The 24,407-nt window shown below is 47.7% G+C and overlaps 1 protein-coding gene across 1 annotated transcript in view; it reads right to left on the bottom strand.

Moving 5' to 3' along the window:
• Positions 1 to 498: 498 nt before the first annotated feature.
• Positions 499 to 24,407, bottom strand: part of LOC114279476 (uncharacterized) — a 28,820-nt gene continuing 4,911 nt past the window's right edge. The window contains exon 2 of the mRNA XM_028221723.2: positions 499 to 1,228. Within this exon, the coding sequence (XP_028077524.2) occupies positions 1,162 to 1,228 (67 nt within the window). The 3' untranslated portion in view covers positions 499 to 1,161. The remainder of the gene's footprint in view (positions 1,229 to 24,407) is intronic.

Below are 24,407 nucleotides of genomic sequence, written 5' to 3' on the forward strand. Positions count from 1 at the left end.
ACAAAAAATGATTTGATCAGATTGATAAATTGGGTTAATAACACAAAAGTTGGGATCCCAACATAGCCAAATACGACCAGGGGTAGTATTGTCTGAGTTAGACACAAAAGCCCACTTATTCTTAAAGATTTTCTCAAAAACAGTTTGCTCATTAGTATGTTTAACTTTAGTTTCCAAAATGCCAAAAATTTTAAGATCGTCCTTAAGGACAAAATTCCTAATTTCTTTTTGTTTTAGAGGTTCATTTAAACCTCTAATATTCCATGAAGATATTTTAAAATCCATAATGAACAAACTGTAAATCACTATTAACCCAAACAAAAAGTACACAATACTCACCTGTGCTTTTTCTCTGGCTCCCAGAGGTTTTCCCTGCTGCTTTTTTCTTTTTGCTGCCTAAAGTTGAAGAATTATGTTACTCCTTCTCTTGAATATCAGTACCCATACTAACCATTGGACTTTTTGCTGCCATTACTTCTCTCTTCACTTCTTCTATGATTTGACTTGCTTTGGGACTCAGGACTTGTGCCAGTCCCAGAATTTCATCATGTAGCGCCTTGAGTGGAACTTCTTCGTTTACTCCAGGTATGAGACTCTCCCTTGGAGGGGGATCTTGTTGAGGTTGTGCTGTAATAGGAGCAGAGTGGGATGACAGAACTGGTTGCTCTCGTGACTCTTGCAGAATAGGCGGGTCTTGTTGGCTTGGTGCAGAAGCAGATCCATTACCCTCAAGTTCACTCATTTTCTTTTTACCTTTAGCCTTAACAGTTTGCCAACCTCCATCCTTCTCATTCTCTGACTGCTTTTGCATTTGAACTAGTTGGGCAACTTGGTTCGTAATGCAATTCTTTGTGTTATGCCCAAACACCTTGCAATGTTCACACTTAGTAGGTAGGCCTTGGTATTCAACCCTAATTTCAACAACTTCCTCTTCACATTTGACAAAAAAACTCTGAGGAAGTGTAGATTCCACATTTACTTCCACACACACTCTAGCAAAGGAAATTCTAGTGCCAGAGGAGGTTAAATTATCCATAAAAAGAGGGGTCCCTATTAGACTTGGTATCCTACTAAGACCTTCAAAATCCCAATATTCCATAGGGACATGGAATAATTTGACCCACACAGGGATTTGGGACATATACTCTTTAGTTAACTTCATCATTCTCTTCTATCTCTTAAGGAGGAGAAGTTGGTTCCCAACATACCATGGCCCCCCTCTAAAACCCTCATGTGTGAGTGATTTTCCGATCACACTGCCCAACTCAGCATTCAGCTGGAGAGCACTGGCAGAATAGATGACACCTGGCTAACCTGTAACAGAAAGAGAAGATTTTGGTGGTGGTTCGTCCACCCGGGGGCACTCCGACGATCAAGTTAGTATATCTCTCAAAGACAAATAATAGTGCTTAACTCACTAGACAGAATATAAATTGCGTACCTGAGACCCACGGGGGTGCCTCTCTTTTATAGCTAACTCAATCCTAGTCCCAATAGAAGCCTGACCTCTATGAACTCCTGTTCAGTATATACTTTGGACTCCTCAAGAGATATGGATAGATTCCCTAAGAACATTATCCTTATCCATCTTGAAGTCTTCCCTTATTCTTAGACTCTTGTCCTTTATCCGCTTTTCTCGGACTCCGATATCTTCGGAGATAAGCTCGGCTTTAACCGAGATCACCTCGGCGTCATGACCCTGACACGTGGCACCTCAGCTGACACGTCGGCGTCACCTTGCCATGTGTCGGTACTCAAAAATATATCCCCACAACTGCCCCCTAGGTTCTATTACCTCGGCATTCTGAGGTGATGGAACCTATATCAGTACCCCATGCTAATTCGTCGATTTAAGCTGTGATCATCATCTTAAGGTGACATATCTTCTTAAAGATCAAGAATTCCAAGAGCTTCTTCACGCGTATGAGCTGTCATTCATAACAACTCAACTGTTTAATCCACGTGTTTTCTTCTTATTGGATCGTACTCCGGACGCGCCTATAAGTCGTTTTGCACATACATGCGCCGTCTGACGCATTCGCTGTCCCAGGCGCATTAATCGTCCTCTTTTGCCGCCATTTCAAGATTTTGACAAAACTTTTTCCCTTTTCTTTCATTCCTTCACTTTTGCATTCGATTCCTTTGTTTTTTCTCTTTCTAGCACCTGAGTATGCCATTGTTCCAGATCCCAAGCTTTGTAACTGCCTTCATTCCTTCTTCTGGTGATGCTTTCCATCGTTCTGTTACTTTTGTAACCAGTGTCTAACTTCGGCGATCTTTACACTGGCTTCTTTTCTTCGGTGAGTTTACTGTTCCTTTCGCTTTCAATTTCTTAATGCTTTCCATTACTTGCCACCACTACTGCATTTGTTTAAACTTTTAATTTGTGAATCATATACCTGAATGTGTTTTTTCCATGATTTTTCCCTTGCCCATATCTTGAACACACGCACTGTTTAACCACTTCCCTGTATTTTTGCCACTGTTCTTGGCCCTATACTTCTTGTATTCTTTATGTTCTTGATAAACCATCTCTGTTCTTGCTTCTGAAACTCGTTCTTGTTTCTGTTTTTTTTTTGTGTCTTTTCCAGATTCGTGCCTTCAGTCTTTGTTTCCATAGACTTAGGTTTGGGATTTGACTGTAGAACCCACAATTTAGGGCAAAACTGAAACATCCCTTACAATTTTCTGCACCAGCTCAAACCTAGATTTTTTGCCGAGGTCCCAATAACCCTATTTAAAACATCTTCTTACTGAAATCCAATACCTTTAGTTATCCTGATATCATGGGTATGTGGAAACATCATGTAGACACCCCCTCCAAGCTAGAATTTTTTAGGCAAGAGTTTGAAATCCCAGCCGATGCCAATCTGAGGTTGGCTGGGGATGATGACTCCATCATGCCTACTGATCACTCCATGCCCTTTCCTGTAGTTGCCTTTATTGAGTGTGGACTTCGGTTTTCACTTGACCATTTTTTCCGTCAAATCCTTCACATCTATAAGTTGAGCCCAATGCAACTCGCCATCAATTCTTACCGAGTTATTACTGGTACCATAGCTTTAGTCAAACAAGAGAATGCCAGGGTTACACTTGTCGATTTCCACTACTATTATACCATGTGTCGCCTTAGAAAAGACACGGACTATGTCTACTACCTCAAGCCGAGATCCACTGAATATAAAATCGTAGCCGACCTCCCAGACTCCAACAAGGGAGCTGGAGATGATTACTTTATCGTCTCGGGCAATTGGGAGTTTCAGCCAAACGATGACCTCCATCTTTATCCCTTAATCCGAACTGTTTTGGGGGAAGGAGCTGATAAGGGCCACCCGTCATAAGTTTTCTTATCTTCTTGCACAAAGTTTTCAATATTCTTGTTCTAATGTCTGTGCTGTTTTTATCTTTGCAGTTCTTCCTCAGCCTCCAAAGAGCTTTCGCCAATCCTTCCTCCCCAGCAAGGATTTGAAGAAGCTACTGAACCTTCCGATTCACAAACGGAAGGCGCTTTTGCTTCTCAACTTTATCCCAACCTATAAGTTAGCTCTGCTTGACATCCCAAAGAGGAAGAAGAAAAGCCTTTCTCCACTTCTGCCACAACTCCACAGACTGCGTCCTCATCTCGGACAGATCAAGGGTTAACTTCCGATCCAGCTGATCAGCCATCAACCTCGGCTTCATACTTGATTCCAATATCACAACGCCGTCGTCGACGCCAAACAGTTTCTACTGCCGAGATGGGTTGCCCAAAACCAATTACAAAAGATCTCTTGGCTAGCATCCCTTCTGATATTGATGCACAACCAACACAGACCCTGTCTCCTCCAAAGCCAAAATGAATCAAAAAGCTCAACCAAAGGCTAAGGTAACTCAGACTGAATCTGTCGATGCTTTGCCAATATCCAAGTTGGCTGAGAGTGACAAATCTCAACCCTCTGCTGGGAAGAGGCGCTCTGAGGCCTAACCATCCGAATCGCCAAAATAAAAAAAACCGAGGTCATCTTCCGCGACGACCTCGGGGTCTAAGAAGCCTGCTGCCCCCTGGGTGTAGACGTCCCCGAACGTCCCGGGAGGGAAATCCCCCCGTTTTGTTCATATGGGCTCACTACAGTTCAGGACTCAATGTCACGGTCCTGTATCTAATCTCGTAGAGTGCAATGCAAGATCGATGAAATCATCAAAGAGTCCAAATCCGGCAAATCGTTTTTGAAAACAGATTTTTTTAAAGAAGTGCCAAACATGGACTGCTTTGCCAGATACAGAGTCGCCATCTAAATATTTTATTTTGGAAAATTTAGGAAACCCTAACTCGTTGCCTGAGGCCACGTGTCCGTCATCACCAAAGTTGCCTCAGCTCAAGAACTTGGGTACGATTGGGGAAGGTCACTTCGTGAGCACCCCCGCTCGCCCGATCAAAGATCGGCCTCTACTAACCATGATATCTAGTTTTGAAGACATTATGTGTTCTTATTCCGGTTATTAGCCTAGATTTACTATGTGATGCGCACAGCATACAAGTATAGACTGGATCGCCTGAATTGGAACAAAACATTCCATGTTTGTTTATTTGAAAACGGTTTGATGGTGCTACCCGCAAGTAGGCTAAAATGTGAATTTGCCACCCTCAGGTGGGCTTAGAAAACAAGATGATTTGCCACTATCTAGTGGGCTTAAAACTCACAATTGATGAATTGTTCCAATCCAAATAACCCAACCTTCACCCACAGGCATTCAGGCAGTTATATCATATAAGCACATAGCCTCATGGTAAGCATGCAATCATGGCAGTCACTCACACGCATGCAAGGATGCTAAAGCATAAAACTTACCGAGTACTCCAAGCCAAAACAGAAGCTATGTTAGAAATCTATGCATGATCCTAACTATACAGAAATGCCTAATGCAACACATGCAAAATGCAACTAAGATAGGCTTGGCTATTCTAAAGATAGCATATGAAATGCTACAACTAACAAGTATTCAACTTGGAATTGAAATACAAATGCAGTTAGTATGATGCGCCGAGCTTGGTGCATGCAAGATAGATGAATGATGCAAACATGCAAGCATAAGTATGCTAATTGAAACATGCCCTAATCTAACCATCATAAGCAGGTAAATAAAAGGGAGAAAGACGTGGGGTTGGAAGACATACATCACACTCACGCACACTTATTACAATTGTGCCCTCGCTTGGAGGGTCCGAAAGAATAATACAGTCTGAATAAATAGTATAGTCCGAATAAATAGTACAGTCCGAATAAATACAAAATCCTAATTAATTAACAAATTAATCTAGGAAAACAGGTAAATTAACACACAAATCCATGGACTGCCTCAGCTCTGTTCCAAATGATGAATGATGCATGCTCGAGTCGCCTTGCGCAGAAATCCATTACGATGCCCCGGTTTGCCTCTGTTTGCAATTAATGCCGGAATGCTGTGCAAGGCTTTAGAAAGCTGCTGATTTCTGATTTGCTGTAACAGAGAGCAAGAAAGGGGCATGGCAAAGTATTTCACATATGTATGCATGACTACTCTTCAGGGAGTGTAGTCCTCGATTCTCGTGCCACCAATCACGCATATCAATGCATGATGGCCGAGGAGTCGAATTGCACGACTCAATGTGAAATGAATGCACATGAAAACACAACAAGACCTAAACTCCATCATGGATAATCCAGAGTGTCGGCGACCGGGAATTGAGACACGTTCCGTCACTCGGAGTACGAAACGTCCCTCGTTTCCCGTGCTCGGGCTAACTCCTATCCCAAACACAATGTAAATGAGATGGCATACACAATGTGACTAACATACAACCTAGCATACGCAATGCTATGAAATGGCATGCACAATGCTCGATGTAACATGGCATACACAAAGTTCTAACACGCAACCTAGCATACGCAATGCTATGAAACGAAAAGGCATACACAATGCATAATGGACTTACACCAACATGAGTGAACCTCATCGACACTCACATCAGTAGCCATTAGATGAAAATGAGACAATCGAAATGCGTGCACACATGCACACATACCGAGGACCGAACCTAAGGCATCAAATGCCACTCTACCAAAGCATGGCAAGGGATGAAAGATGGCCTATGAACATGTAATTTTCAGCACTAAAACATGATGCTAAATGATCCTGAAACATGGAAATATGGCACCCGATGTATGGAATAAGCCTCGAAACTCAAAACTAGGCACATGTATTGAACCACAAGTATACAAAGCAAGCATTATTTGATCATGAAGTCAAAAGACAGAGCCAAGGCAGTCCCAAAACATGCACATTTCTAGTTTAGAGCATGGCCAAAAGATTCTAACATGATGGACTAAAATAGCATGCAACATTGGCTTGCAAGCATGGTTTACATGGCATGTATATGAAGCAAATGAGAACTCATCAAACCAGCCAAAAACAGTGAATAAAATACGCCAAAATATGCCCAAATAATCACTAAAATGCAGCTAATGCATGCAAAAATGAGGGGCTTCTTTGGAAGGCCATTCAAGGGGTTATTAAGCACATATAAGATAGACACTTAGCATGGCAAAACCAACTCTGGAAATCAAATATGAAAGATCTAAAACTCACCAAATTGGCTCTGAAATGGGTCTAGGAAACATGCAAAGAAAGGCTCCTTTGAAAGGCCTTGGATGGGATCGCTCTACACATGCACTATAGACATAAAATATGATCAAAAGGGCCCCAGACAGACCTAAGGCAGACCTTAAAACCCACAAAATTGGGCCCAAAAAGTGACTTCAATGTATGCTGAGAGGGTGATTTATGATCGGGAGTTGGGCCGAGGTAACGGCCGAGCAGATTGAGAGCCCAACGGTGCATGGGGCCGAGATGATTGACCATCCGCCAAGAAGTGGGCTGCCAGAACCTGGGCCGGGCAGAACTTGGGCCAAGCGTGAGCCGCCCCGGCCCAAGAAGGAGCTCGGCTAGATAGCGCTTGGTTGGACCGAGCTGCCCGATCAGGGGATGGCTGAAGCCAGACAAGCTGAGTGACCGGTGCCCGGTAAGGCGTGGTCAACCGAGGAGACTGTGTGACCGGCAGGAAGGCCGACCAAAGGAGGTACCCGGGCTAGGCTTTGCCGGGATGCCGCCTAGCCCGGTCCTCCATGCGTTTATCCGGTTAGGCGCATGGGTATGAAGCATGGCATGGCCGTGGTAGAGCAGCTCGGCTGCCGAGCTCCAGCTGTGAAGTCAGGAAGTTGAGATTAGGTGATGTTCAGCAAGGTCTATGCTGACAGATGGGATAGCAGAGCCACGTGTCAGGAGATGACTGCGAGTGGGTAAGGGGCTCAGAAGGTATATAAGCTTGTCTGCGCCCCCCATACGGGACACATGAACATCTCTGTAAGGAATTTTTACACTCAAACACTCTCTCCCTTCTCTCTATCCATCCTAAGGTGTGTGCTAACTTGATCGTCGGAGGGTTTTTCCGGCCACACACCGCCGGGTAGCTCACCCTTACTTGCTCGCAGGTGATCGGACATCGACGGAGCTCGGAAGAAAGGAGTACGGGCTTGCCGGAATATTTGCTCCCCGTACAATTGGCGCCGTCTGTGGGAAACTTGATAGACAAAACCTTGTCTTCTAGGTTCATCTGATCGCCGTCCATGGCGAACAACGACGAGTTTCCGTTGTCCGCCATCGACGGAGCCACCCCGGAGTATACCCGAAGGAGAGAGGGACCTCCTGCTGTCCATCCAATGGCTGACTTGGGAACTCCCACTGGCGGACAGTCAAGAGATGCGCGGGACAAGCGCGGATGAAGTCATGGACATTCACGGAGTCCAGACGGTCACCGGCGGAGGAGAGACTCGCACGCCAGGCGACTGGAAAGCAAGTTGAGGGATCAAGATGCTGTCATCCGGCGAATGGCGGCGGAGATGGAAGATCTCAAGCGGCATGTCAAAGGGAAGGGTGTAGTTGGAGTGGGAGACCACAGTGAGCGCACCCCATCCCGCCATTCAGGCGGTCAGAGTTAGCGACGTACTCAGTCAATATCCATTACCAGAAGTTACCAGGTTGGTGATTCCGACGTGGGTGCAGGGAAGTCTAGCGCGCAAGACAGCACCTACAAACCCTCACGTCCGGAGATGACGTCGAGGTACTCTTACTCTGCTCAGTCAGAGGATTTACGGGCGGTCTTAAAGGAGCGGGCCCGCCGGCGCGAAGCACAGAGAATACCGGCGCTCCAGCAGTTATCTTATGGGGTACACGCCAGTGAGGAGGTCGGAATGCCTCCACCCCGCCAAGCAGTGCCGCTCTTTGAAGATACGGACTTGGCCAGGCTGAGCGCCACCCCATTTTCCCTGGATATAGAAACAACACCGCTTCCGACAGGCTTCCACCAGCCTAAGTTCACACTTTACGACGGGAAAACCGATCCTTACATGCATGTGAGTCACTTCCGACAGGTTATGGCCGGACATAGGCGGAATGACAGACTTATGTGCCTAATCTTCCCGTCGAGTTTGGGCGAGCTGGGCTTAAAGTGGTTCGAGCGGTTGCGGGAAGGGAGCATACAAAGGTGGCATCAGTTGGCCGAGGCGTTTGTTACACGCTTCAAAACCAACACAAAAACACCAAAGGAAGTTGATCATCTGCTAAGTGTCAAGATGGAACCGAGCGACACACTAAAGGTGTACAACTCAAGGTACTAGGAAACCTTCAACGAGATCTTGGATTGCCCAGTCAACCTTGCAATCACGCAATACAAGCGTGGTCTCCCGGTCGGACATAGACTGCGGGACTCGCTTACCATGCACCAGTCGACCTCCATGGGCCAGCTCATGCAACGCATCAACGAGCACATCCGAGTAGAGGACGACGCATCAGCTTCTACCATGAAGGCCACCCCGGCAGCAACAGACAAGAAGACAGCAGGCAAAGTGCACGCAGTTGGGCAAGAGTCCAGCCGCTCAAGTGACCGAGCAGAAGAATCGGACCGTGGTTCAAATCGAAAAAACCGGGGCAGAGGACGTCGGAATGACCGAGATGACTACCCCCGAGATGACGTAGCAGACGCAAACAGAAGGATGAAGGCAAGGACCGGCATCACCACAGTCTTCAAGATTCCAATTTATCGCATACTTAGTGAAATCCGAGACGAGGAGTATGTCCGGTTTCCTGCTAAGTTGGGCGATAGACAGAAGGGCTATAATCCGCGGTATCGCTGCACATTCCACCGGGAGAGGGGCCACCGGACAGAGGATTGTTATCCATTGCGCCAGCACTTGGAAGAGCTGGTTGCAGCCGGGCATCTAGACCTTTACATTGATGGCGGATTAAATCCAAATCAGGCTCCGGTCGATCCCAGGGGACAGGATGACCGAGACGCACCACCACAAGGAGTTGTTAATGTCATCCATGGCATCGTGGAACCGGAGCGAGTTTGCGAACTTCGGGGCATGATAAAAAAGGCAGAGCATATAAGGGAAGTTTTGTCGGTGCAGCCTGCCATCAAGAGGGGGAAGACTGAAGAAAAAGACGTGATTAGTTTCACCTCAAGGGATCTTGAGCGCATCCAAACGCCGCACAACGATGCCCTAGTGGTAACATTACGCATCAAGGACTTTGATGTTAAGCGGATCTTGATCGATCAGGGAAGCTCGGTCGAGATCATGTACTACGATGCGTTCAAGCAGCTTAAACTCCGGGAGACAGCCTTGGCTCCGGCGACTTCGCCACTGGTTGGATTCAACTCTCAACCGGAGTGGCCTTTGGGAAAGATTATCCTGCCGGTCAAAGCGGGATTCGTGGTCAAACAAGTTGAGTTTTGGGTGCTACAAGTGCCTTCGACGTACAACCTTATCCTTGGAAGGGGATGGTTACACGCCATGCAAGCTGTAGCATCGACTTATCACCAGATGATGAGATTCCCCTCGGCCATGGGGGCAATCGAGGAGATTTGGGGCGATCAGGTCCTGTCCAAGCAGTGCTTCGTGGCGGTCAACAGAAGCCGGGCTGCCAAAGGATTCGTTCAAATGATCGAGGGACCGGAGGACCAGGGTGTCTTGGATGATGTGGGCACCAAAGCCGAGGATAAGGCTGTTGAAGAATTGGTTGAAGTGCGGATCGATACCGAGCAGCCGGACAAGTTCTTCCTGCTCGGTTCAAGTCTCATGGCCATAGAGAGGACCGAGATGATTGAGTTTTTGATGGCGAATATCGAAGTCTTTGCATGGTCGCCTTACGACATGCTTGGCCTCGACCCAAGTTTTATCTGCCATCACCTCAATGTTTTCCCTGGAGCAAAGCCAGTCATCCAGCGAACAAGGAGATCGGCGTTGCATCACGCCGAGGTAGTTGCTGAGGAGGTAAAGAACCTGCTTGAGGCACGAGCAATTTAGGAAGTGCACTATCCTCGGTGGATTTCCAACACAGTAGTGGTGCCTAAGAAGAATGGGAAGTGGCGAGTTTGTGTCGACTACAAACAGTCAACCGAGCTTGTCCCAAAGACAGCTTCCCTTTGCCGCGCATAGACCAGCTAGTGGACTTGACGGCTGGACACAATAGGCTCAGTTTTTTGGATGCGTACCGCGGCTATCACCAGATCGCCATGCATGGGCCTGACCGAGAGATCACCTCTTTCACGACTCCAAGGGGACTCTTCTGCTACCGAGTCATGCCATTTGGTTTGAAAAACGCCGGGGCAACCTTTCAGAGGATGGTGACCAAAATGTTTGATCCTTTGCTTGGTCGGACAATGGAAGCTTATATTGATGATATGGTGGTAAAAAGCCGACATGAGGCAAACCATTTGTCCGACTTAGCCGAGATGTTTGCCATTCTAAAGAAGCACAAGCTGCGCTTGAACGCCTCAAAGTGTGCCTTTGGCGTGGGATCCGGAAAACTTTTGGGATTCCTAGTCACGAACCGAGGCATCGAAGCAGACCCTACTCAGATCAGAGCCATTCAAGCGTTGAAGCAACCTAGCTCGGCTAAGGACGTGCAGCATTTGGCCGGTATGGCCACTGCGCTTAATCAATTTATAAGCCGGTCATCAGATCGCTGCCGCCCTTTCTTTCAAGCATTGAAGTCAAAGTTCTCATGGGACGACGAATGTGACCGAGCTTTGGCCGAGCTCAAGGAATATCTGTCTTCTCCGCCACTGTTGGTTACACCAGAACCGGGTGAGGAACTCTACCTTTACCTTGCCGTCTCCCAGCACGCAGTCAGTGCGGTGCTGGTCCGTGCTGAAGGAATCAAGCACCTCCCAATTTTTTATGTCAGCAAAACTTTGTTACCGGCAGAGTCGAGATACTTGCCACTGGAGAAGCTTGCTTTAGCCTTGATGATGGCTTCAAGAAAATTGGCGCACTATTTCCACGCCCATACCATTATCGTACTGACTGAATTTCCCCTCAAGGCCTTGTTTGAACGGGCGGACTTTTCAGGCCGAATTCTTAAGTGGGCGGTCGAGTTGGGACAGTTTGATGTCAAGTTCCAGCCGCGCACTGCTATAAAAGCCCAGACCTTGGCAGATTTTGTCGCCGAGTTCTCACCTGGCATTCATCCGGTATGCCCGGTCGACATTACCAAGGCAGATGATGAGATGCACGCAATGCCAACCGAGGTACAACCAGTTGAAGGAGGTAGCACCGCGGAGTTAGCGCGCACCATCGAAGTTCCCTCAGTTTGCATGATCATACCACCCGGTGATGCGATGACGGAGTTGTGTATCACCAGCCCATCCACTCTGTCCGGTCCCGCATCACCAAGGGGGGAAGAAATTGAACCGCACCGCTCAGAACCTGATGATTCGCCTACGGACTTGGACATTCCGAACCAACTTGCTGAGCCCGGTGCCGAATCATCAAGGGGGGAAGGAATGGTTCTACATAGCTCAGAACTTGCGGCCGGCTTCACACCGCAACCTGATGATTCACCCACGGACTTGAGCATTACAGAACTTGCTGAGTCCGGTGTCGAATCACTAAGGGGCACTGAATTTGCACCGGTCAACACCGAACTTGACACCGCACAACCGAACAATTGTGATCCCACTGCCCTTCGCAACTCTCAGGACCCATCCGACTGCTGGAAGCTTTTTGTGGGGGACATGTGGAAGCTTTTTGTTGATGGAGCGTCCAACCGCCATGGTGCTGGCCTAGGTATCGTTCTTATCTCCCCGGATGGCCTAACCATTGAACATTCTATCACGCTTGGCTTCCCGGCATCTAACAACGAGGCTGAGTACGAGGCACTTCTCGCCGGGCTCAAGAGCGCAATTCAAATGAAGGCTGCCGAGCTCCTGGTGTACAGTGATTCCCAGCTTGTGGTTAACCAAGTTTCTGGGATTTATGAAGCCAAGGACGAAAGGATGACGAAGTACCAGGCTCTGGTCAGGGCACATATCAAGCAGTTTGAGGTAATTAGAGTCTAACAGATTGGCCGAGAAGAAACCAGCCGAGCTGATGAACTGGCCGGTCTCGCTTCTATGGTGGGTAATACTTTTCCAAACCCTCTTTTGATTGACTTTCTTCCGCGGCCAAGCATTGAACACGCCGGGCAGACAGATTTACTCTGCGCCGCGCTCGGTCCTTCTTGGATGGACCCCTTGATCTTGTTCCTCAGAGACCGGACTCTTCCAACTGACAAGAAAGAAGCACACAAAATCCGGGTGAAGTCAGAGCGGTTTTGGCTCTCTTCATCCGGCGCGTTATATAAGAAGTCCTTCACTGGTCCTTATTTAAAGTGCGTGCACCCGAATAGTGTGGAGGCCCTCTTGTACGAAATTCATGAGGGCATTTGTGGCAGCCACATAGGAGGCAGGTCCTTGGCCTACCGTGCTATTTCGCAGGGTTACTGGTGGCCGTGCATGCAGGCCGATGCACAAAAATATGTCCGCAAGTGCGAGAAATGCCAGAAATTCGCCCATCAGATCCACCAGCCTGCCAGGGAACTTCTTCCCCTCACCAGTCCTTGGCCCTTCGCCATGTGGGGGCTAGATATAGTGGGACCACTGCCAACAGCACCGGGCAACCGGAAATTCTTCATCGCGGCCACAGATTACTTCACAAACTGGGTTGAAGCTGAGCCCTTGGCAACCATTAAAGAGAAAGACGTGAAGCGATTTGTCTGGCAGAACGTGGTCACGCGGTTTGGCGTCCCCAAGATTTTGATCTCTGACAATGGCACCCAGTTTGACGGTCGCCTATTCAGAGGATTTTGTGAAGATTTGAAGATAGAATTCTACAACTCCACCCCGGCTTACCCACAGTCCAATGGTCAAGCCGAAGCATCGAATAAGACTATACTGGATGGGTTGAAGAAACGGCTGGAAAAGGCCAAGGGCAAATGGGCTGAGGAATTACCTAGCGTCCTTTGGGCATACAGAACAACCCCGCGACGTTCCACCGGGGAAACTCCATTTGCTTTGGCTTACGGCATGGAGGCGGTCATACCCTTGGAAGTTGAAATGCCCACCCTCAGAAGCAAGAGTTTTGAGCCCGAGCTGAATGCCGAGGCTATTGCCTTGGAGCTGGACCTAGTGGACGAGCGTCGGGAGAAGGCCCTCATCCATGTGGCCGCCTACCAACAGGAGCTCTCAAAGAAGTATAACAAGACAGTGCACCCCAGACCGTTCAAAGTTGGTGATTGGGTTTTGAGGAAGATTATGGGCAACACCCTGGTGCCAGGAGAAGGCAAACTAGGGGCAAATTGGGAAGGACCCTACAAGATCACTGGTCTGGCGGGCAAGGGGGCTTACCACTTGGAGGATTTAGAGGGAAGAGAAATACCTCGGCCATGGAATGCGGCCAACTTGAAACTGTATTATTTTTAAGCTTCTGCTTTCTTTTCTTGTGCAAAGAAATTTTTTGGCTTGCACCACAGCATGTAATTCTTTTTGTCAATTTATAGAAGTAATTTTGCTTTAGCACTTGGACTATTGTTTTCATGTTACAGACCGTGATGATGTACTCCGGTTGGAAGAGTTGGTGTCTTGTCCAACTTCGCATTCCCAACCGAGATGATGTACTCCGGTTGGAAGAGTTGGTGTCTTGTCCAACTTCGCATTCCTAACCGAGATGATGTACTCCGGTTGGAAGAGTTGGTGTCTTGTCCAACTTCGCATTCCCAACCGAGATGATGTACTCCGGTTAGAAGAGTTGGTGTCTTGTCCAACTTCGCATTCCCAACCGAGATGATGTACTCCGGTTGGAAGAGTTGGTGTCTTGTCCAACTCCGCATTCCCAACCGAGATGATGTACTCCGGTTGGAAGAGTTGGTGTCTTGTCCAACTCCGCATTCCCAACCGAGATGATGTACTCCGGTTGGAAGGGTTGGTGTCTTGTCCAACTCCGCATTCCCAACCGAGATGATGTACTCCGGTTGGAAGAGTTGGTGTCTTATCCAACTTAGGATTCCCAACCGAGATGATGTATTCCGGTTGAAAGTGTTGATTTGTTCAACTTTGTCACAACCGAGATGGGTATTTCGGTTCATGAATTTGTTTTGTTATGCTGAAGTGCTTCGACCGTGTTATGGATTCCGGTCGACAAAGTGTTGTTCAAACGATGAGTTATACCGAGATATTTTGCTGAAGATGGAATTGATTACTACCGTGCAAACACTTAGAAAAATTTGAGTTTATCATTGAAAAGAAAATCATTACAAAAGGTGGGGACAGAGCCCGGTTACATCAAAAGAGTTGGAAGCAAAACTACAAAAAAGAACAAAGAGAACAGAACTAAACTAGGGGGGAGAGATTGGTGAACTCGTCCTCGCCAGCATCAAGGTTGATGGTTGGACTGACGTCTTGGGCACCGGGCTCAGCATTGCCGGGCTGCTTTTGCACCTTGGCCTCCTTTGCCTCAGAATCTGTGTCATCCTCTCCATCTTCAAGTCCTTCCTCGGCCTCCGCTTGCAGAGCGCTGAATACGTCGTTTGCGTAAGGCACAAGGTAGACCGGTAGCGAAGCTGGAGAAGGGTTGGCAAATACGTCGGTGTCGGAGCCTTGGCCGAGGTGTTCGCAGGCAGACTTCCAGCCTGCTTTGAAGTAGATGTCTTGTGTTGCAAAGACTTGCTTCTTGTAGCTCTCCTCGGCCTCGTTAAAGCCGGCGGTGTTTGCAGCCCGGCAAGCTTTCTTCTTCGATTTCTTCAGGGTATCCACCTCGGTCTGGAGCTCGTTTTGTTTTTTCTCGGCTGCATCCAGCTGGCCGAGTAGTCTGTTGTTGTCGGAGTTGGCCATCTCAAGAGAAGACTTAGCCTGGCCGAGCTCGGCTTGAAGGCTTTCAACCTGGCTAGCTGTGTCGTTGGCTTTCTGCCTAAGTCTGTGGATACGCTCCAAGACCAGGTGTTGTTTTTGAATGGCCTGCAAAAACAAAAGCAACGTTGATTAGATAGGAGACCGAGCAGAAAAGAAACCGAGCAAACACTTGTGAAATTTTCAAAGGAACATCAACTTACCCTGGCCATAGACTTCACCGACGATTTGACCAACCGAGTGTCGGGGACGTGGTCGCTGCCGACCACGTCGCTCGGTAGTAGCAGGGCTTTGGACAGATCGAAGGCGAGCAGATGCTCTTTATCCGCCTTGATCGAAGCCGTCGCCGGGATATCTTGACCCCGGTGCTTCAAATGCGGGCGCCAGGCCGGCACTGGGGCGGGGGCGTCTGTTGGGTGCTCGATGGTAAGCTCGGTGACTAGCTCGGCGGACGGGTCTGCCCGAGCTCTTTTTCCGGCACGTCGTGCAGAGGGTTCGCGGCTGGATTGCCCGGCGGATTGAGTGGCAAGAGCGACCACAGCGCCACTGGATTGACCGGCGGCTGGTGACCGAGTTACTACGCTCGGCACCTCGGCGGATGTGGCGGTGAGCAGGTTCTTGATTCTGCTGCGCTTGGCCATTTCTTGTTCCTCGGTCAGGCGAATGAGGGGAACGTCAGGAAGGGAAGGATCTGGAGGCGGCGAAGGAGCGCGAAGGAAGTCAGTTACTCTACTCCGGCGCGGAGCAGAATACCTGTAGGTCGGTGTATAGCCAAGTAAATCGTTGCAATCTCGGTGACGGTACCTAAGCATGGTCCAAATTGCTTCGACGTTGGGGAATTGATAGTTGGCCTGCAAGGCTTGGATTGCTGCAAAAGAAAGAGGAAAACCGGTTAGTTACAAAGTAAAGAATTAAGCTAACCAAGCAAGTTTGTGTGGCTTACATGAAGAACCGAAGTCCTTGTTTATAAACCAGCCCGGCACCTCGGCTGTTTCGTAATTGCCCGACACCCAGAAAAAATCATCGTCGTGAAGATCTTTATTCGGGGTGCCGGTCACAATTTTTTCCTTGCCCGGTCTGATCTTCAAGTAATAAGCCAAACCGTCCCCGGTATGGCCCATTGTGTATTGCCTTAATATCTCGGCTAGACCCAACTTGGTGCCTAGCCGATTGTTCAATTCGTGAACGCCGTTGATTATTCTATAGGTATTGGTGGACACTTGGGTGGGTGCCAGCCCGGTGCGGCGAAGGAACTCAGTTATAAGAGGGTTGAGCGGGAAACGGAGGCCCCCTTCAACAATTGAGAGCACGGTGAAGGGGCATTGGTCAACTCTTCCCCAGGGTGTGGTCTCCTCTTCAGCCAGTTCGAGATGAACATCGGCCGGAATGCCGTAATCCTCTCTGAAAGCAGCTAGCGCAGCCGGAGTATCCACTAGGAAGCGGAATTTCCCCATTTGTGGCCGGCTTAGTGTATCCCGGCTGAGGGGTTTGGCACTGGTTATTGGATGCTGCTCGGTCCTGAGAGCCTCAGGAATGACAGTGGTCCCCTTGGACTCTGCAGGAAAAGGATGGCAAGTGTTAAGTGTTAGCGCGGTCGCGCAAAAGGAGCTGGATTTTAGCTCGGTCATTAAGGGTGCCAAACCACCTCAGTTGTTTATTCTATCTAAGGAGCCCGGTCGCCCAAGCAGACCAGATGTTAGCCCGGTTGAGCGACCAAGTCCTTTTGATTATCTCGGTTTTTGCTGGGTTTGAGACAAACATGTTATTTGCTCGGTCAGGTTGGTTTTTTGGATCAAAAGAAGACCAGGAGCCCGGTTCGCTCCAGTTCTTCAGTGTTCTTCAGGAAGAAGAAGAACACCAAGAACAGAGGGAGGTTTAGTACGAATTCTACGACCTATGCCCTAATAGCTATGTTTTTGTGCCCTAATGTGTATAATATGAAAGAAAATAACAACCAAATGGAGGAAGGAGGACTCACCAGTGAAGGGCAGGGTCAAGTCCCGCGAGCACAAAGAATGGCAGACGAGTCAATGGCAAGAATGCTAGAGCTCTGGAGTTGAGAGACGAAATAGCAGTAGAAAGAAATGGCTTGAGGGGGGTGATGTATATGTAAGTACGAAAGGCCGCCCAAATTCAAAAATCTGGCAAAAACGGCGGGTTGGCTGCCCGATGACCAATGGCAGCCCGCCACGTGTCCCCATTTATGGCGACGTCAGGACTGAAGTGACGGGTTGAAGAGTCGAAGAGCTAACCGAGGTACTTTCGAAGGAACAGATGTCAGCCGAGAAGTATAACCGGGCAGGTTTGTGGACAGTTATGTTAACTAGCTTGGTTCCCCTTTGGAATTTTGGAGGACGGGGAAGTGTTATCTCGGTCGAAGAGAATAATCCCAGTCACGCTTTCGCGGACGGAATTAAGGGGTAATTGAGAGGGTGATTTATGATCGGGAGTTGGGCCGAGGTAACGGCCGAGCAGATTGAGAGCCCAACGGTGCATGGGGCCAAGATGATTGACCATCCGCCAAGAAGTGGGCTGCCAGAACCTAGGCCGGGCAGAACTTGGGCCAAGCGTGAGCCGCCCCGGCCCAAGAAGGAGCTCGGCTAGATAGCGCTTGGTTGGACCGAGCTGCCCGATCAGGGGATGGCTGAAGCCAGACAAGCTGAGTGACCGGCGCCCGGTAAGGCGTGGTCAACCGAGGAGACTGTTTGACCGGCAGGAAGGCCGACCAAAGGAGGTACCCGGGCTAGGCTTTGCCGGGATGCCGCCTAGCCCGGTCCTCCATGTGTTTATCCGGTTAGGCGCATGGGTATGAAGCATGGCATGGCCGTGGTAGAGCAGCTCGGCTGCCGAGCTCCAGCTGTGAAGTCAGGCAGTTGAGATTAGGTGATGTTCAGCAAGGTCTATGCTGACAGATGGGATAGCAGAGCCACGTGTCAGGAGATGACTGCGAGTGGGTAAGGGGCTCAGAAGGTATATAAGCTTGTCTGCGCCCCCCATACGGGACACATGAACATCTCTGTAAGGAATTTTTACACTCAAACACTCTCTCCCTTCTCTCTATCCATCCTAAGGTGTGTGCTAACTTGATCGTCAGAGGGTTTTTCCGGCCACACACCGCCGGGTAGCTCACCCTTACTTGCTCGCAGGTGATCGGACATCGACGGAGCTCGGAAGAAAGGAGTACGGGCTTGCCGGAATATTTGCTCCCCGTACATATGCAAAATAAAGCCCCTTTCGAAAGCCAATGATGCTAGTAAAGAAAATGAGGGGTGAGAGGGTCACCCCTCTATGATTTCAAAGCTTAAAACCTCATCAAAGCCACTGAAAATCCCCTGGATTTCAGTGGCTAAGAGGCCAAAACAAGTCCAATGCAAATGCTCTAATGCATAGCCCTAAATATGAAGGAATGAAGCATGCAAGGAAGGAGATGACTCCAAACAGAAAAGTGACCTCAAGAAAACTTAAAGAGGAGGTCAAAACAAGGGTTTTTCTAGTTTATAACAAATCTCAAAAATTTTCACAAGTAAGGCTAAAGTATGATGCAAAAATAGCCCTAAAAGAGAGATAGAGGGTAAGGGGAAGTAGATGACCTCAAACAGCAAAGTTCCCTAAAACAAAGTTGAAGAGGAGCTCAAAATATGACACTTTCTAGTTTATGACAAAGCCCAGAAATACTTGCAAGTAAAGTTAAGTAATGAAGCAAAAAAATGCAAGTTTAAGGGAAATAGACACTTACCCTTGAAGAGCCGACCTCCAGCAGCTTTTGGACCAAATTGGTGAGCTTTCAACCTCTGAAAATGACTTCCAAGGTGCTGGAATGGATGATGGAGGTGTGGTGCTAAGGGTTGCAGTGCAAATGGACCAAGAAAATTAGGGTTTTGGAGCTTGGAATAGTGACAATGGAGGAGGGAGGTTATATGCCTTAGTCAATTTTGTTCAACCCTCTGATATGAAGCCAAGCCTCTCCTTTATAGATGAGAGGCTCCAAAATATCCAAAAAGGTCCCCAAGTATCCTCCATACACGTGTATGGAGGATACACCAAATGGCCTCCAGCTGGCACAGCTGGACTACACTCAGAAAAAGCAAAAAGCAAGAAGCAGGCCGGCCAGTTCAAGTGACCGGCCGGCCACCCCCCCTGGTCGGCCGACCAGGGGCCAAAAGGGTCAACAAAATTTTCTAGCCGGCCACCCCAGAAAGGTGGCCTCCCAGATGAGTACAACACAGCTATGAAGTGAAAAACCAAAAAAAGTGACCGAGGAGAGAAAAAAGCTAGCTTTTAGAGGGGTCAAAAGGGGCAAGAAGAGAAAACTGGTTGGCCTACCACATTGGTGGCCTCCCAGATGAACACAACACAATGGTGGTATGAAAAGCCAGAAAATGTGGCTCAAAAGTGAGAAAAACCAGCTTTCTGTCAGAAAAACCAACTTTTGGAGAGAGAAAATGAGAAAACTGGTTTTTCAGGGGAAAAGGTGGCCGTCCACCATCCTACCACCTTCCTACCAATGAAAATAGGGTCTTTACCAAAAATGGACCAAAACGGATGCAAAACGAATGTTCGGAGGCCAAAACGCGCGGTTCGGGGCCCCGAAAACAGGCTGTTAGGCACCGGGAGTGGCATATGACCACGAAGGTAGTCTCCAGGGCCACAGTGTCCCTCTAAAGGGAGGAAATAAGGTGTGTGCCAAAAACCGGAGCAAACGAAGGTAGTTAAGCAGTGCCAAACCGAGGCACACGGCCGATGGCTCCGAAAATCGGAAACCGGGCTCCAAATGGGAAAAATGGCCTACGACCACGAAACGTAGCCTATGGCCACTGAGAGATGATCTACGAGACCTCTCCCACCCTTCGGGAAGAGAAAATAGAGAAAACAGGACCTGGTTCGCAAACTGAGGCAAAACACAAAAGAGCTCCGAAGTCCGGAGGCAAGGCTCGCAGCCGAGACTCCGTACCTTCAGAATGAGCACAATATGCAACATCATCGAGCGCTCAACTGGTGACGTCTGAGTCTAAAGGTCGGTAAAAAATGGGGTGTCTACACTGGGCCCCCGAAATTACCTTGGAAGATAAGCCAGTCAGGGCCAACGATAGCGCCGAGGATATCAATGTTGGCGTTGCGCTCAGTACTGCTCTACTTCTACCAGGCGATCTAGAGCGAAACGCCGAGTTCAGCGAGTACAAGAACTATGCCTTGATGCTTCAGCGTTCTGTTCAAGTAAGTGTCTTTTATCTGGCACTTTTTTTCTTCTTTTTCATACTTAGAGATTTTCTAATAACTTTTGTTTTGTTCACTTTCAGGCCATCCAGCATGCTCATTCCTTCTCAATTCAGTCTTTTGAGAACCGGGAAAAGTTGGCCGAGATGAAGAGGGAGTTCTCTTCTCTTCAAAGACCAATAAAGGCTTACAGTAAAAAATGAAGAAGTTGGAAGACCAAGCCGAGCTGCAATCAAAGCCCAAACTGACGCCGAAGAGAAGGCGGAATCTGTCGAGGCCATCATAAAGGTCTTTGAGGCCCAAAAAAGAGAGGCTGAGGAAAAGATGGAACAGGCCCAAAAGGAGCTTCAAAAGGCCTTGCCCACGAAAGAAGCTGAAATCAAGGATGCCGACGAGAAGGCATACGCTCAAGGTATGGCCGATGTCACGGAGGCTTATGAACTTCAAGTGAGGCAGGCATGCAACAAGGGTTTCATCCTTGGTTGGATGTCTCTTCTGAAAAAGCTTGAGGTCCCCGAGGACTCGCCACTTCGGAAAGCCGACGTCATTCCTCTTTCGTTTCTTCCAACTCCTCCACCAGCTCAATCCGATGATGAATCTGGATCTGAAGACGAGACCCTGGAGAGAAGACCCAAGGAAGCAACTGGGGCCAAGTCCCTCCCTCAGAATAAACAAGTCTTGGACTTAACTCAAGATGAGGAGGGTGAGGAGGTTCCTGAAGATGCTATTGCTGAGAAGGCATCAGCCGACGTCTCCCTCGTCGACAAGAGTATTGATGAAGCCTTGCAAGAGATTGATGTTGAGCTTGCGGCGGAGAAGGCAGCCGAGGTGGCTTCTCAACAGTCTTCCGAGGTCCCAACCCAGCTTGTTGCTGATGTTGAGGAATCTTAATTTCCATGTCTTTTCTTTTGTACCTTGTTTTTCTTTGTTTTTGAAACAATGCAAGCTCTCCGTATGGCCGATATGCCCTCTCCTTGTTGAATGCTAATACAACTTTGCTTGTACTTTTGTCTTCTTTTGACTGCTTTTGCATGATTCTATACTTAGAATATTATGTATTCCTTCTTTGTGCAATCTTCTCGGGGTGACACACCTCGGATAGACAATCCTGTAAACTTTTAACAAGTGTTGAACATCATATCGGTTTAACTCAACTTGTAAATTGCTACAAATTTCAACAAGTGTTTAAACAATAATCTGGATTTAACTTCAACTTGTAAATTGTCCACAAATTTCAACAAGTGTTAAACAATGATTTCGGCTTAACTTAACTTGTAAATTGTCCGCAAATTTCAACAAGTGTTAAACAATGATTTCGGTTTAACTTAACTTGTAAATTGTCCACAAATTTCAACAAGTGTTAAATAATGATTTCGGTTTAACTTAAATTGTAAATTGTCCACAAATTTCAACAAGTGTTAAACAAGGATTTTGGTTTAATTTCAACTTGTAAATTGTCCACAAATTTCAACAAGTGTTAAACAAGGATTGCGGTTTAACTTCAACTTGTAAATTGTCCATAAATTTCAACAAGTGTTAAACATCTTTGTGTTCTCTCTGCCCCCTAATGTGAACCTGATTTCCACTTGGGTTCTCATTTAAGCATTCCAAAAACAACATTATGTATCTTTATCAGTCACAAGTGTTGAAGAATCTTGCTAAAATTTTATTTATGACGTCGGCAAAAAACAAGTCAAATCTCAATGATAAAAAAATTTTAGGTTACAAGTGTTCCAAGGCCTTGGCAACTCTTTGTCCTCTTTATCTTCAAGCCGATATGCCCCATTGCCCAGCACCGAGATGATTCGGTAGGGTCCTTCCCAATTTGGGCCGAGTTTGCCCTCTCTAGCATCCTTCTTATTGCCGACGACTTTCCTCAGGACTAGGTCGTCGACTTGAAACTCTCTTGGATTGACCTTCTTGTTATAAGCTTTTGCAAGTTGTTGCTGGTATGCTGCAAGCTGGATTGTAGCTTTCTCTCTTCTTTCTTCTAAAAGATCCAGATCTCGGGTTAAGAGTACATCATTAGTCCCGTTTTCTACTCCCTGGGTTCTGATTCCTGGGATGTCGATCTCCAGTAGAATGACTACTTCTGTGCCATAAGCCATGGCGAAGAGGGATGCTCTTGTTGATCTTCTCGGCGTAGTTCGATATGCCCAGAGTACATTGGGTAATTCGTCTACCCATTTTTCTTTTGCTGCCTGCAGCCTCTTCTTTATCCCATCCAGAATTACTTTGTTGGATGTTTCTGCTTGTCCATTGCTTTGTAGAAAGCTTGGGGTTGAAAAGTAGCTCTTGATCTTGAACTTTGCACAGAAGTTCTTGATTAACTTGCTGTGAAATTGAGTTCCATTGTCTGCACAATTGCTCTCGGAATCCCAAATCTGGTGATGATGTTTCTCCATATGAAGTTCTTGACATCCACATCTCGGATCTTGGCAAGAGGTTCTGCTTCTATCCATTTTGTGAAGTGATCTGTGGCTACCAGCAAGTACTTTCTTTGTCCAGCTGCTTAGGTAATTGCCCAATGAGATCCATGCCCCATTGGGCAAATGGCCAAGGACTGGATACAGGGTTCAGGTCAGCATCTGGTTGGTGTATCAGAGGTGCAAACCTTTGGCATTGTTCACACTTCTTCACGTAGGCTTCTGCCTCTTTTTGCATGTAAGGCCACCAATACCCTTGGGTAATGGCCCTGTGAGCTAGTGATCTGCCCCCAGCATGGCTTCCACAAATTCCTTCATGAATTTCATATAAAAAATCTTGAACCTGCAAATGGTGTACGCACCTTAAAAGGGGTCCAGTGAAGGACCTTCTGTAGAGATGTCCCTCTGTTGTCAGACTGAACCTTGCCGATTTTAATCTGACCTTGTGTGCCTCCTTGTGGTCTTCTGGCAGCTTTCCTTCTTTCAGGAATGCAACAATTGCATCCATCCAGTTTGGTCCCATGTCTACACACATTGCTTCACGCTCTGTGGTCAGTGGTTCAATGCTTGGGCCCGACAAGTAATCAACCATTATGGTCCTTGCTTTTCCAAGTTGTACCGCATTAGCTAGGTAGGCCAACGCATTGGCATGGCTGTTATCATCTCGGCTTACCTGAAGTAGTCGGCAGTTCTGAAACAAGGTTGACAGCCTGATGACCTCCTTCGCGTAGGCCGACATTCGTTCATCTCGGGCTATAAACTCGCCTATTGTCTGATTAACTATCAGTTGTGAATCACAAAAAACTATTACCTCATTTGCTTGTACTGCTGCTGCCAGCTTCAGTCCTGCAATGAGTGCTTCGTATTCTGCTTCGTTGTTTGAGGCTTTGAATCCCAAACGAATGGACTGCTCCACTATCTGTCCATCTGGGGATATCAGTACTACTCCTGCCCCTGCTCCTTGTCAGTTTGAACTCCCATCAATAAACAGTCGAAAGGAGTCGCCGATGTAAATGCTGCAGGGTCTGTCCTCTTTCCTTTGTTCTTTCGCCTTTGGTTGTGATTCTCCTTGCTTGGTTGGACATCGCTCATCCTGGCTCAACGAAGCCTGATGTTCGATGGATTCTGGTGTGAACTCGGCCACGAAGTCGGCCAGAACCTGGCCTTTGATTGTTGTCCTTGGCCTGTATCCAGGTCATACTAGCCTAGGGCGACTGACCATCTGGCTATTCTTCCTGTCAGGTCTCCTTGTTGCAGTAAGGACTTCAAGGGGTGTTCTGTTAGCACCACAATTTTATGGGTCTGGAAGTAATGGTTCAACTTCTTTGAAGCCATTACTAAAGCTAGTGCCAATTTCTCTAAGGGTAGATACCTCATTTCTGCATCAGCTAGGGTTTTGCTTACATAGTAAATAGCCCTTTCCTCCCATTTTTCTTCTCGGATTAGTACTGCACTTATCGCATGTTCTGAAACTGCTAAGTATAGAAACAGCTCCGCCCCAGGTTTTGGATTTGAAAGAACTGGAG

Source organism: Camellia sinensis, chromosome 4, assembly GCF_055761805.1.
Source record: "Camellia sinensis isolate YWXY chromosome 4, ASM5576180v1, whole genome shotgun sequence".
Taxonomy (NCBI): Eukaryota; Viridiplantae; Streptophyta; class Magnoliopsida; order Ericales; family Theaceae; genus Camellia; species Camellia sinensis.